The following is a 15,035-nucleotide window of genomic DNA, read 5'->3' as shown; positions in this document are numbered from 1 at the left end:
ACTATATATACTTCTGCACAACACAACTGATGGTCCCAACCCCATTTATAAGGCAAGAAATCCCACTTATTAAACCTGACAGGGCACACCTGTGAAGTGAAAACCATTTCAGGTGACTACCTCATGAAGCTCTTCAAGAGTGTGCAAAGCAGTAATCAAAGCAAAAGGTGGCTACTTTGAAGAACCTAGAATATGACATATTTTCAGTTGTTTCACACTTTTTTGTTATGTATATAATTCCACATGTGTTAATTCATAGTTTTGGTGCCTTCAGTGTGAATCTACAATTTTCATAGTCATGAAAATAAAGAAAACTTTGGTTCAAAGGTGTGTCCAAACTTTTGGTCTGTACTGTATATTTTAATTGGTGCGAATACATGGCTACCACTGAATGGCTGTTGATAGAGAAAGATGCTTTTTGTTTTGTTTTAGCCATCCCCATCCCTGTTTGTTCCGTTGTTTTTCCTTATCACAGTTAGCCCTGTATTGAAATTTCCTCAGATTTTTTCTTCTTAGTAATTATCTTGATACACTTAGCGTTTGCTCTGCTTTCAAAGATAATTTCATTCTTAGATGTTCTTTAACAATCTCCCATTGCAACTGGTCTTATTCCCTTATTTATTTGAAGAAAACAATTGTACAAGATACATACATAAACATATGTATACCCAATTGACAAATTGTTGCAGTTCTTAAGCATACCAGTCAAAAGTTTTTGAACAGTAAGATTTTTAATGTTGTTTTAAAGAAGTCTCCTCTGCTCACCAAGCCTGCGTTTATTAGATCCAAAATACAGCAAAAACAGTACAATTTTGAAATATTTGTACTATTTAAAATGGCTCTTTTCTATTTTAATATATTTTAAAATATAATTTATTCCTGTGATCATTACTCCAGTCACATGATCCTTCAGAAATCATTCTAATATTCTGATTTGCTGCTCAAGAAACATTAAATATTATCTTATTGAAAACAGCTGAGTATAATTTTTTTTTTTTTCAAGTTTCTTTGGTAAAGAAATATTGATGAATTAAAATATTTAAAAAATATTGATGATGATGATGATGATGATGATGATAATAATAATAATAATAATAATATAAAAAAAATGTTTCTTGGAAAACAGAAAAACTATGTTTGATAGCATAACTTACGTGATTTCATTCCATCTACCTGTGTGTCCATCCATCATTCTCTTAACTTGTTTGTGTAGTTCTGTATAAAATGTCGTGCAAAGAAGATGTGGTTCCAATTCCAAGTCTGATTCATTTATTTTTTGTGCCAAGCAAAATTGCACCTTGAACTAGACTAATCACAATATTTTTATCATGGGAGGAAAAGCACGTTTGACATTTTGCTACGGATACAATTACTTTTCTTTTAAGAAAAGTGAAGTCAAAAGTTTGAATACACCTTGCAGAATCTGCAAAATGTTATTTTACCAAAATGTTATGTTGTTATTTTACCAAAATAAGAGGGATCATACAAAATGCATGTTATTTTTTTATTTAGTACTGACCTGAATTAAATATTTCACATAAAAGATGTTTACATATCATAGAAAAAAATAGTGGAATTTATAAAAATCAGAAGTTTACATACAATTGATTCTTAATACTGTGTTGTTACCTGAATGATCCACAGCTTTGATTTTTTGTTTAGTGTTAGTGAGTCCCAGTTTAACTGCCTGCTGTTTATCCTCCAGGTCCCACAAATTCTGTTTTTTCAGCATTTTTGTGTATTTGAACTCTTTCCAGCAATGACTGTATGATTTTTAGTTCCATCTTTTCACACTGAGGACAATTGAGAGACTCCTATGCAACTTTTACAGTAGGTTCAAATGCTCATTGATGCTTCAGAAGGAAAAACATTGCAATAAGAGTCGAGGGGTTAAAACTTTTTGGATTTGAAGATCAGGGTAAATGTTACTTATTTTGTCTTCTGGTAAACATGTAAGTATCCTTGTAGCTGTATGATATTTAGGCAAAATAAGAAAAATGTACACATCTTCGTTTGGTTCAAAAGTTTACACCCTTGGCTTTTAATGCATCATGTTTCTTTTTGAAACATCATTTTCTTCTTATTCTTTGGTGAATAAAATGTTCAGAAATCTTTTGTAATATTATAAATGTCTTTATCATCACCTTTAATCAATTTAAAGCATCCTTGCTAAATAAAAGTATTAATTTCTTTCCCCCCAAGCTTTTAAAATTGGTTTATTTTATAATGTTACAAGAGCTTTTTATTTCCAATAAATGCTGAATCCTGAAAAAAAATGTTTCTTGAACAGCAAATCAGCATATTAGAATGATTTCTAAAGAACCATGTGACACTGAAAACTGGAGTAATGATGCTGAAAATCTAGCTTCGGTCACAGGAACAAATAATATTTTAAAATATATTCAAATAGAAAACAGTATTTTAAATAGCAAAAACATTTCAAAATGTTACTGTTTTTGCTGTACTTTAAATCAAATAAATGCAGGCTTGGTGAGCAGAGACTTTTTTAAAAAAACATTAAAAATCTTAGTTCAAAAACTTTTGACTGGCAGTGTATGCAGTAAGTTAAGCAAGATAAATAAACTTTAGGTTTTTACAGCACAAAACTTTCCATTATAATAAGTGCAACAAATGTAAAAAAGCGTGCAGATGCCACAATTTAGTAGCCAGGCTTTTAGTGTGATTTTTGGACTGTTATTATGATCAGATGTTTACAGCTGTAATCAGATTGTGCTGTTGCCATTTAACTGATTATTACGTAAAAACTAGCTGCCCCAATTATTGTGTGTTTTGTTTGTCTTACGCAGAATCATGCTTCACTTCCTTTGAATTGTTTATGGGCTTTTCATGTTTCATAATTTATGATGGTCTTTTGTTGTTTTAATTTGAGAGTTTGTAAATCTCTTGAACACATGCATTTTATTACACATGCAGGGGGTACAGCATTCTGCCTGCTTGGATGTAAGACATGTTTTCTGTTCATACACAGAGAGACACGCACAAAATGCTCTCTCGAGACTTTTTTTTCTTGGAAAATAGTTGTTGTAATTCTCTCTTCCTGTGTGTGTGTTCGCCCAGTGCCCATCCTCTTCTATAGTTGTTTACAGACACATTTGCTTGGTTTTCAGGATGTTTGTAGCTCTTTAGAAGGAGGATTGAAATTAGTTTCCATTTTAAAGAAAATAGTTCACCCAAAACTAAAAGGTTTGCTAAAGGTCCCATATTGTCAAAATCGAAATTTTCTGGCTTTTTTCATGATAACTGAGGTCTAGGGGCTATGTAACTACCATATGAGTTTCAAAACAGTCAATCCACAGTAAACTGCACACAGCCTGCTTAAAGTAGCTGTTCATTTTCACGAGCCGCTGTGACTTCCGCAAAGATGTGACGTCCGATCTACTCAGTCACCGCCTTCAGTCACCACCCCCAGCACCAATCACGTCCCACCCTCCTTTTGTCAAACCCAGACAATATCGTGTCCATAACATTGCTAAGCAACAACAACACGAAAACAAGTCGAGAAAACCCTGTTCAGTCGATAGATGTCGAAACTACATCATTGCACAGGCTTCAGAACAACGTGAATATAAGAGACCAGTGGCACGTCAACTTCAGCCTCTTTCACACAGCGATTCCGGTAAATACACGGATAATGTGTCCCATGATTTGTTCCGCAGTTGTTTGATTTGGTTCATTCACAGTTGTTTTCCGGAATCTGTGCGTGCTTTACACACAACCCGTAAAGACATGTGACGTTTGGATGTGAGATGTAATGCGACGCGTACGTTTCACTAAACTGAAACTAACCTGAACAAACTGTGCTTCAGCGCTGATAGTGAGGAGCTGGCTCTGCCTGATGATCGCTGCTTCATTCCACTTTGCACGTATTTTTTTGTTGTGAAGAGTCGCATGATAATGTGCATCATCACTACAACACTGCCTTTATGGTTCTGGCTTTTGTTCACATAGCGCTCGTTCCCGTAATTTTCCAGAATCAGCGCGCATTGTGAAAGGGGCTTTACTAAAGCAACAGTTATGTAGCTTACTGCATTCAGTGTTTGAAAAAGAAAAAACATTAATGATCGTTCTGAAATATCCTGTTGAGTATCAGCAGGTTAGGCTCTGGGCTCGGCTAAAGCATACATGACCGTAGTTAACTGTGGTTGGCCTGGCTGTGCGTCACTCAGAAAACAACAGGCCAATCAGAAGAGAGGCTCATGAATATTAATTAGATGGACCAAAATCAACCTGTTTTTTACAGATCTCCTAAAAAAGGAGCTGTAAAAATATATTGAGATGGATTTTGGCACTTATACTGCAAATATATATTCTTAAGGACATCAACAACTAAAATAAACCTCCAGAAATGTGTACAATATGGGACCTTTAACATTTACACCCTCATGTTGTTCTGAACCTGTTTGACACAAAGACATGAGGGTGAGCAAATTATGCTGCAGAATGTACATTTCAGTGAACTATCCCTTTAAATACTTTTTTCTTTTATGCATTTCAGTGTGTGTGTGTGTGTGTGTGTGTGTGTGTGTGTGTGTGTGTACCTGGTATTCATCACATTGTGGGGACCAAATGTCCCCACAAGGATAGTAATACCAGTAAATTTTGACCTTGTGGGGACATTTCTTAGGTCCCCATGAGGAAACAGGCTTATAAATCATGCCCAATGAGTTTTTTTGAGGAAGTAAAAGTATGCACAATCTTCTGTGAGGGCTAGGTTTAGGTGTAGGGTAGGTGTAGGGCGATAGAGAATACGGTTTGTACAGTATAAAAACCATTACGCCTATGGAATGTCCCCATAAAACATGTAAACCCAACGTGTGTGTGTGTGTGTGTGTGTGTGTGTGTGTGTGTGTGTGTGCCCATGTTTGCATTCAAGATACATTGCTAAGTTCAGGTGGTGACCCCTTGATGAATGATTCTCTTTCTTTGACATTTCAGTTTTAGTGTTTTGCTGAAACATGATCACCTACACACAGGGTAACAACTACAGTTCAAGCAAGATAAGAGAATGATGAATGCATGCACAGGAAAACTGTTTGATAGCATATCTTACGTGATTTCATTCCATCTACCTGTGTGTCCATCCATCATTCTCTTAACTTGTTTGTGTAGTTCTGTATAAAATGACTTGCAAGTTTTTAATGTGCAAAGAAGACGGGGTTCCAAGTCTGATTAATTTCTTTTTTGTACCAAGCAAAATTGCACCTTGAACTATACTAATCATAATATTTTTATCATGGAAGGAAAAGCACATTTGACATTTTGCTACGGATACAATTACTTTTCTTTTAAGAACAGTTGAAGTCAACAGTTTAAATACACCTTGCAGAATCTGCAAAATGTTCATTATTTTATTATTATAGTGATAGTGAGTTCCAGTTAAACTGCCTGCTGTTCTTCAGAAAAATCCTCCAGGCCCCACAAATTTTTTTTCAGCATTTTTGTGTATTTGAACCCTTTCCAACAATGACTGTATGATTTTGAGTTTTATCTATTCACACTGAGGACAAATGAGCGACTCATATGCAACTATTACAGAAGCTTCAAATGCTTACTGATGCTTCAGAAGGAAAAACAATGCAATAAGAGCCGGGAGTTTAAAACTTTTTGAATTTCAAGATCAGGGTAAATTTAACTTATTTGGTCTTCTGGTGAACATGTAAGTATCCTTGTAGCTGTATGATATTTAGGCAAAATAAGAAAAATGTACACATCTTCTTTCGGTTCAAAAGTTTACACGCCTGGCTTTTAATGCATCGTGCTTCCTTCTGGAGCATCAGCGTTTGAACCTTCTGTAATAGAAAGTGTTGGAAAGTGTTTAAATATACAAAAATGCTGAAAAACTAAATAATTTGTACCTGGTGGACTTTTCTGATTAACAGTGGGCAGTTTAACTGTTCAGGACAAACAAGGGACTCATGAATAACTATCACTAAACAAAAAAAAAAAATACAACTGTGGATCATTCAGGTAACAACACAGTATTAAGAATTAAGTGTATGTAAACTTCTGATTTTTATAAATTCCACTATTATTTTCTCTTGTGGACTATATGTAAATGTCTTTTGTGTGAAATATCTTATTCAGGTCAGTACTAAATAAAAAAAGAACATGCATTTTGTATGATCCCTCTTATTTTGGTAAAATTAACATTTTGCAGATTCTGCAAGGTGTATGTAAACTTTTGACTTCAACTGTAAGTATATGTTTATGGATTACAGTGAAATTAATGCCATTTAGTCAGTAAAGGCAGGGTGGGACGGGGTTTAAATCATCAGAGAGTGTGAATAGGGGAACTTTAGCCTCTCAGGTCAGAGGTCATCTGTCTATATGTGTGTTTACCATACACATGATCTAAGGCCTTAGGCAACTGCGATCTGTTTCTCCTCTCTGTTGAACAGGTTTCCTGTTGAACAGCTTCAATGTGGGTCAGTGTCATTATGTTGTTATCGTGGCCCCTCCACACTTCCTCTGCTGTGTCAGTTTAAGGATGAAGCTGTATGTGGAGAGGATACAACGAGTGTTTGTCTTTGAACGGCTGGAGAGAAACACCAGCCATGAGCTAGGGAAATGTGATTCTTATGTTAGATCTCTATCACTGTTTATTGTTCTGGTAATATAATGATTGACAATTAAGTGCACATTAAAAAGAAATAGATCATTTCAAGTATGAACATTATGACCCACACCCAGGATATCCATGATATAGTTGAGTTTGTTTCTTAATCAAAACTTGGATTTGGAGATATGTAGCATCATATGACTTGCTCACCCATTGGTCAAACTGTTGACAAAAACATCACATTAAAAAATTACCCACTAACCCTTAAGCCATCCTAGGTGTGTATGACTTTCTTCTGTCCTGGCTCTCCCAAGCTTTATAATAGCAGTGATGGCTGTTGAGATTTTGAAGTCCAATAAAGTGCATAAATCCATCATAAAAAGTACTCTACATAGCTTCGGGGTGTTAATAAAGGCCTTCTGAAGTGAATCAATGCATTTGTGTAGGAAAAGTATCCTTATTTAAAACTTTTTAAACCATAATCTCAAGCTTCCGCTAACTGATATGTGCGTGTTTACGAGAGAGTGGTGTTCTAGCAGATCTTGTCTGAATCAGGAGAGAAATAAGCACAGATCAAGCGCTGTTTACAAGATTACCATTTTCAAATATATACATGTATACGTACTTATCTATGTATATATCTTGCAGGTGTATGCAGTTGGAGGTTATGATGGGCAGTCTTGTCTCAGTAACGTGGAGGTGTATGACTCATTCTCCAACCGCTGGACTGAGGTGGCCCCCATGAAAGAAGCCGTCTCCTGCCCGGCAGTCACTAGCTGCGCTGGAAAACTGTTCATCATTGGAGGAGAGCCCTATGAAAACAGCTGCTCCAATAAGGTGAGTAAGAAATGGTGCCAAACACACACACAATGTGAAGTTAGACAAAGCTCATCTATGAAACTAAAAGGCTTTGTGCTTTGGTCTTTGTTCTGTATCTAAAGCACAATAATGCACTTAATGCTTTGGGACTTTTCAATGCTGGCAGAACCTTCCTACAATAGTGCTCTTGAGTAAGGTGTCTTGAAAAGGAAAATCTTTATTTATTTTTTTTTTTTTTGTTTATGAAAAACAGACGTAGGTGAGGCATTTCATCAAATACAAACTGCTTTTTTGTAGTGCTGCCCCTTAATATTTGACTAACCAGTAGTTGACAAAAAGAGGCTTGGTTCGGCCAAAATTTTATTAGTCGCTTAGTCACATAAAAAAATCCAGTCACGCAGTCTGTGACAGACAAATCATTAACGGCTGGTCTATGTGGAAATACAGTACATCTGGCAGGACATGCAAATGCTCACCTATCGTTCAAAGACCTCAAATATGGCTTTCTATCTGAAATATGTAAGTAGTAGCAACTTGGCAGAAAAATGTGCGCTATTGAAGTGTCTATGTGGAGTGTGGAAGCTGAGCAGTAGCATGATAGATGGAGGCACCGGTGTGGTCACTAGCTCCTAAAATACTTCGTCATTTTTGCTCATACAGATAAGAGTAATACATCTTTCGAATCTGTAAAGATTTGTTTATTTATGTGCACTCACAATAACAACGAAACGTTGTGCTTTTGTAAAATAATGAAAACAAAGAGCATACGCTTTCTACCGTCTCGGTCTCTGTGAACTTGAGTACGACACTTTGAAACTCTGTGTATACTTAATTAACATATATAAAAAATATATATATCTATATCACTACTGCGGAGATGACGAGTCAGTGTCTCCAACTTTAAGCCAAAAACAAAGAAAGCACTAGTTTATCAATAAATTATTAAAACGTTAATGCATTCTCCTTACTGTTTTTACCTGACACACTCATAATTATTATATCTGTCGGTTCCCTGTTGCAATTTTTTTTTTTTTTTTTTTGCATGCTCTTGATTGCTTATTAGGCTATGTAGGCAGTTAAAGGCTCATTTTTATGATTTACAGGGTTTATTAATAAACTAATAGTCGACTAATGCTTAAAATGAATGACTACTAGTTGACCAGAAAAATCTTTAGTCGAGGGCGGCAAATGTACTCTCATTTCTCATTTGCTGAAACCTGTCCATCTGTTACATGCAATAACAACACGTTCAACTTCACGAAGTCTAAATGATACTGTCATCTGATTTTCCTGTTTAACATGATGCCTGTATGGAGCAAATAGATCAGAGCAAAAGAAAGTTTAACCAACCTGTCACACAGGCTCTACTCTGAGGGGTGTACGTAGACTAGGCTGAATTGGTTTGTTGGTTTGGCTGGTAAAGCTGTTTTCCCAGCCTGACTAGCTGAAATATGCACCGAAACCAGCTAACAGACCAGCATGATCAGGCTTGGAGACATTTTTGATTTGGTTTCATATAGATAATTTGTCACTTGAGTTTTGTTTTGGTTTTTGGTTGCAGTGCTTTTTTAGGAAATGGCTACCCATCTAAACATATCTTATATGTGACCATGGACCACAAAACCAGTCTTAAGTAGCCTTTGTATATTTGTAGCAATAGCCAACAATACATTGTATGGGTCAAAATGATCTATCTTTCTTTTATGCCAAAAATCATTAGAATATTAAGTAAAAATCATGTTCCATGACGATATTTTGTAAATTTCCTACCATAAATATGTTGAAGGTTAATTTGTGATTTAATAAATATGCATTGCTAAGAACTTCATTTGGACAACTTTAAAGGCGATTTTCTCAGTATTTAGATTTTTTTGCAAACTCAGATTTCAGATTTTCAAATAGTTGTATCTATACATCATCTATACAGTATCTATACCAACCATACATTAATGGAAAGCTTATTTATTTTGCTTCAGATAATGTATAAATCTCAATTTTAAAATAAATTGACCTCTGGTTTTGTGGTCCAGGGTCACATATTTGACATTTGACTTTAATTTAATATTTTTTTTTTTTTTTTTTTTTTTTTTTATTAATTATGAAAGAAAGGAAAATCTTACTCACCCCAAACCATTGAACATTCGTTTATGAGAGGGGTCTTGCTGAACTCACCTGTAACGTCTCTCGTTTGTAACCCCTTAAATATGGGCATCTTTTTGAACAGAAGGGCTTCAAACGGCAGATGGGTAGTGAATGAGTTCGTTTGTGCAGGTGGTCTATAAACTAGTGGACAGGTGGGCCTGCGTGCTGAGCTTATTGTCCTCAGACACTGCTGCCATCTCGTGTAACATCTCACATGGGTTTTTCTCATTGATTTAACAGTGCTCAGATTACTGCATTCTTTACTTGCCATCTGGAAGAGAAAGAGAAAGAAAAAGGAAAAACATGAAAGGGAAGGATCTGATATAGTTTAATACAAAGCTCCCTTATACAAAATGTTGCATGTTCTTCCATATAAGTGCTGCATCTGTCATCTGAGAGTTTTCAAATGGTGTCTCTTCGACAATATATCTTTACACTCTGTCAGTGTGCTTGTCTTCAGTGACATCCATATTGTCAATCTTTCTTGAATCTATACATCAGCCAGCACACAGAAAGATTGTTTGCACTGACGAATGCAAATATTAGATTTAGTTTGTTCTGGTTTTTCGTCCTCAGGGTCTGTTCTCTGGTTTCAGCTCATTAAATAGGACGCTGTGCTGATGACTGAGGAATTTTCAAAGAGATTCTGACTATGGTGTTTGATCAACATTATATACCTGTATATTTGTGTATTCAGGAATGTTCGTGTTTAATTTCTGCACATCGAAACAAGAATATATACACTGTTGTTCAAAAGTTTGGGATCTGTAAGGTTTAAGCTTTTTTTAGAGACTTTTCATATGCTCATCAAGGCTGCATTTATTTGATCAAAAATCCAGAAAAAAACATTTCAATGTAAAATAACTGTTTTCTAAGGGAATATATTTTGAAATGCAATTTATTCCTGTGATCAAAACAGAATTTTCAGCATCATTACTCCAGTCTTCAGTGTCACATGATCCTTCAGAAATCACTCTAATAATCACTGCTTCATATTTAGTTGGAACCTGTGATACTTTTTTCAGGATTCTTCAATAAATAAAAGGTTAAAAAGAACAGAAGTATTTTTTTAACAATATAAACTACCATTTAAAAGTTTGTGGTCAATACTTTTCTTTTTTCTTCTTTCGTATTAGATTGCTGAAAAGTGATAGCAAAGACTTTGTTATATTTTTAGAAAAGATTTAAATTTTGAATATATACATTTTTGAATACTTTTTTTCCCCCCCTTTTTATTCATCAAATAATCCTGAAAAAACAATCATATGTTCCAAAAAAATTACATTGCATCACAGGAATAAATTATATTTCAAAAATTGGTCACACTTTATATTAGGTGGCCTTAACTATTATGTACTTACATCAAAAAAATAAGTACAATGTACTTAATGTGGTCATATTGCATTGCAAAATACTTTTGCTTCTATTAAGTTGGGATATGGGTAAGGTTAGGGACAGGTTTGGTGGTATGGGTAGGTTTAAGGGTGGGTTAGGGTGTAAGGGATGGGTCAACAGTGGTAATTACAGAAATTAATTACAAATGTAATTACGTAGAGGCTTTTAAAAAAATGTAAGTACAATCTAAAAACATGTATGTACACAATAAGTGCATTGTACCAAATGATTAATTTAAATGTAAGTACATAGTAGTTAAGGCCACCTAATGTAAAGTGGGACCCAAAAATTAAAATAGAAAACCATTATTTTAAACTGTAATAATATTTCATATTTATATAATAATATTACTAAGTGAAAGCAAAATTAAGGAAATGCAGCCTTGATGAGCATAAGAAAAAGATGATTCTGAATAAAGAAATAAAAATTGTTCATAAGCTGAAAAGTAGAAATATTTTATGAAGGTTTTAAACTTTGTTTGTCAGCTAAATAAAATAAGTTCTAAATAAGTGGTGAAATTACTGAAAAATATTTCTACATAGAAATACAAAACAAAAACTAATATGACAAAATATGATACAATGGCAAAAGTTAAAAAAAAAAATTTACATTTAGAAAAGATCACCTAAAAATATAAAATCTGTCATTACCTTTATATCGTTCAGTGGCGGTTCTAGACAAATTTGACTAGGGGGGCCAAGAAGGGGCCAGTGTTTAACCAGAGGGGCACATTAAAAAATGACAACAAGTGGTATTTAAAGATTATAAACTTTATTTTACTTTAAAATCATACAAACATTTTAGGGATGCTCATATTGACCGTTCACTGTTAACGACAGTAAGAATTTTAACCGATTTTTACTATAAGTTAAACGGTTTAATTTTTTTACGTTTGCTGCATGGTGAAAGAAAAAAATAATGTTTACTCAGGGGCGCGTGTCGACACGTGCAGTGCGGCTGTTTAGACATATTTTGATGAGTAAGCGCCTGCTTTACCTTCTCTTAGTGTAACTGATGTAGTAGCCTATGTGCTGCACGATAGCAATGGCGATGTTGCGTTATCAGAGAGTGAATCCGTGAATAAATGAATTCAAATTCTGAATTAATTATAGTCTTAAAAGTGCGCGCTCCCCTTACAATCACTGGAAAGCTGTCACTCATACATTACTGTAGTTCATCGCAATTTCTCAAAGTTAATAAAAGGTAATAAAATCACATTTACACAGTACAATTAATCTCTTATTTACATCATGTCTACACTTTCTTTGTTTTAATGAGAGAGTTCTCAGAGGTGTAGAATTTCAGCAGAACTGAACCGGCACTTGATCATGAACTAACAATGAACAGCTGTATATTTTTATTAACTAACGTTAACAAAGATTTTACAAAGCCATTTACAAACTTGATTTAATTATCAGTGTGAAAAACAAAAGTAACACGGTTATGTGCAAGAACAACAAGTCACTCACGAAATGAAATTGTTTTGCTTACCTTCGACTCTTGCAACAGGAGAAATAAATCGTAGCTCCTCTATCCAAGAGTACTTCTAATTGTTGCTGCAGTGTTTGTGTGCGCCGCTCTAATTTACCCATGTAAGTAGAACGATGCGTCGCATTAGTTCCGCTTTTGGCGCTCGTGTGTAAAACCATAATTAATTAATTTTTTTTATTTGGTCAGCACGGGGGGGCCACAGGGGTGGCCAAGGACATGTCTACAGGGGCACGGGCCTCCCTTGGCCTCCGTGTAGAACCGCCACTGATATCGTTCCAAAACTGTAAGAGCTTTGTTCATGTACAGAACACAAATTTAGATATTTTTGATATGAATAGATAGAATAGACAGCAAGTTAACTGACATGTTCAAGGCTCAGAAAAGGGTACGAAAGGACATTGCGTCAAAGACTAACATGGAAAAGAAGAAATGGTTGAAAAAAGTCATCGTTTTTGTTTTCCTTGCGCACAAAAAGTATTCTCGTAGCTTCCTGTCCTTAATATATTTCTGGGCCTTGAACCTGTCAGTTGTGTTGATGTCTATGCTGGGTCAGAAAGCTCTTGGGTTTCATTCAAAATATCTTAATTTGTGTTCAGAGGATGAACAGTCTTACAGGTTTGGAAACACACAAGGCAAGTAATTAATTACAGAATTTTCATTTTTGGGTGAACTATCCCTTTAAAGGATAACTATGGCCAAAATGCAACCTGGGCTGTTTTTTTTTATTGTAAACGAGACAAACTTATATCTAAAAGCATAATTACGACAAAATTATCGACACCTCTTGACTGGCAAGATGGCCGCGAGTGGAAACTCAAACAGTGAAAGTGAGTTGTTTTTAAAGCTTTCTTTTTAGTAAACTCTGTGTACACAAACAATGTTCTCAATGCTCGAGTTCATGTATAGAGACCCAGGCGATACTTCGAGCAAAGTTTCATGGTGTGTCGAGCCGCCTTAGTGTTGTAAAAATATCGATTTTGATGCGCTCAAAGTTATGCCCTTAGAACTCCCATTCACCGGCCACTGACCACAAAACGAAATCACGGTCAAACGGCTTGTTTGTCGTAATTATGCTTTTAGATATAAGTTTGTCTCGTTTACAATAAAAAAAAAAAAAACAGCCCAGGTTGCATTTTGGTAATAGTTATCCTTTAAGGCTTTTCAAGATTATAAAACAATCTAACCTTCTTTTTTGTGTTTCAGGTCCAGTGTTATGACCCAGAGACAGACAGCTGGGAGCTAAAGGCTTGTATTCCCTTCACCAAACCCAATATCTCTGCCGTTTCTCTCAATAACCTCATCTACGTGTGCGGGGGCCTCACCAAATCCATCTACTGCTATGATCCTTCACAGGACCACTGGATGCATGTGGGCCACACCTTCAGCAGACAGGTACCTGAAGCCTAGTGAAAACCTCAAAGTTCCTGACATTTAGTCCCATATACAGATTTTAATATTGTATGTCCTGTCTATGTGTGTGTTTTAGGAGAGTTGCTGTATGTCAATTTGCAACGGAAAGATTTACATCCTGGGTGGACGAGGAGACAACGGTGAAGCCTCTGACAACGTTGTGTGCTATGACCCAGGCTCTGGCATCATCACATCCACGGCTGCGATGTCTCGTCCCATCTCTTACCATGGCTGCGTTACCATACACCGTTTCAGCGAAAAACAACACAAAGTCTAAATGCATCCGCAAACGCACATGCAAACATGGAGCTGTAGACTCTTACATGCATATACAGTCAAATCATCTAAATAACTTTGCATCACTTTTTGAGTGATAACTGATATTTTTATATACATGTACATACACTGTAGGTGTAGGACCATGTTGAACCGCTACAGCTGATTTTATCATCATGTCAAAGCTGTTATTACCTGTAAGCCAGCAGTCATCTGACGTTTTTCTGGAACAAGGAAGTATTTAAAACATATCCTTCCTCATAACTGACATACATTCAGAGAATGGTGATCTGATGGAGTAATCACATAGATGCTGTGATGTCTTTTATTGATAAAAAGACAAAGACAAATGCTCACTTTCTGTACTTGTTTTCATTATTTTTGGGGGGATTTTTTTTTTTTCGGCCGTGTTGTTTTTTTTTTTTTGTTTTTTTTTTTTTTTATATACAAAAATTTCTGTTATTTTGTGTTTGCTTTGTAGCATTTGTCTTGCATTTTGACAACGATTGTCAAGTCTGCAGACAGAAACCTTTTTTAGATTTGGTCTTGGGTTGATTTTATTTGTGCTATTTACTCTTTTTACATATTATGCTTTCTGAGCTTGTGTAATAAAAAAGCACTTACAGTTGAGGTCAAAAGTTTACATGCATATTGCAGAATCTGCAAAATGTTAATTATTTTAACAAAATAAGAGGGATTATACAAAATACATTTTATTTTTATTTTTTATTTAGTATTGACCTGAGTAAGACATTTCACATAAAAGACGTTTACATATAGTCTACAAGAGACAAAAACTTTTTGAATTTGATGTTCAGGATAAATTCAACTTATTTCTTCTTCTGGGAAACATGCAAGTATCTTCTGTAGCTTGAAAAGGGCAAACGTAATTTTTAAAACAATATTATATTTAGGCAAAATA

At 35.2% G+C, this 15,035-nt stretch overlaps 1 protein-coding gene across 1 annotated transcript in view; it reads left to right on the top strand.

Moving 5' to 3' along the window:
• The window catches only part of klhl24a (kelch-like family member 24a), a 30,777-nt gene extending 16,269 nt beyond the window's left edge, over positions 1-14,508 (top strand). The window contains exons 6-8 of the mRNA XM_073849316.1: positions 7,229-7,417; positions 13,631-13,819; positions 13,914-14,508. Of these exons, the coding sequence (XP_073705417.1) occupies positions 7,229-7,417; positions 13,631-13,819; positions 13,914-14,114 (579 nt within the window). The 3' untranslated portion in view covers positions 14,115-14,508. The remainder of the gene's footprint in view (positions 1-7,228; positions 7,418-13,630; positions 13,820-13,913) is intronic.
• The last annotated feature ends 527 nt before the right edge of the window (positions 14,509-15,035 follow it).

The sequence above is a fragment of the Garra rufa genome, chromosome 10 (genome assembly GCF_049309525.1).
Source record: "Garra rufa chromosome 10, GarRuf1.0, whole genome shotgun sequence".
In the NCBI taxonomy this organism is placed as follows: Eukaryota; Metazoa; Chordata; class Actinopteri; order Cypriniformes; family Cyprinidae; genus Garra; species Garra rufa.
Note: the sequence above shows the minus strand (reverse complement) of the source record. Positions and strands in the feature narration are given on the sequence as shown.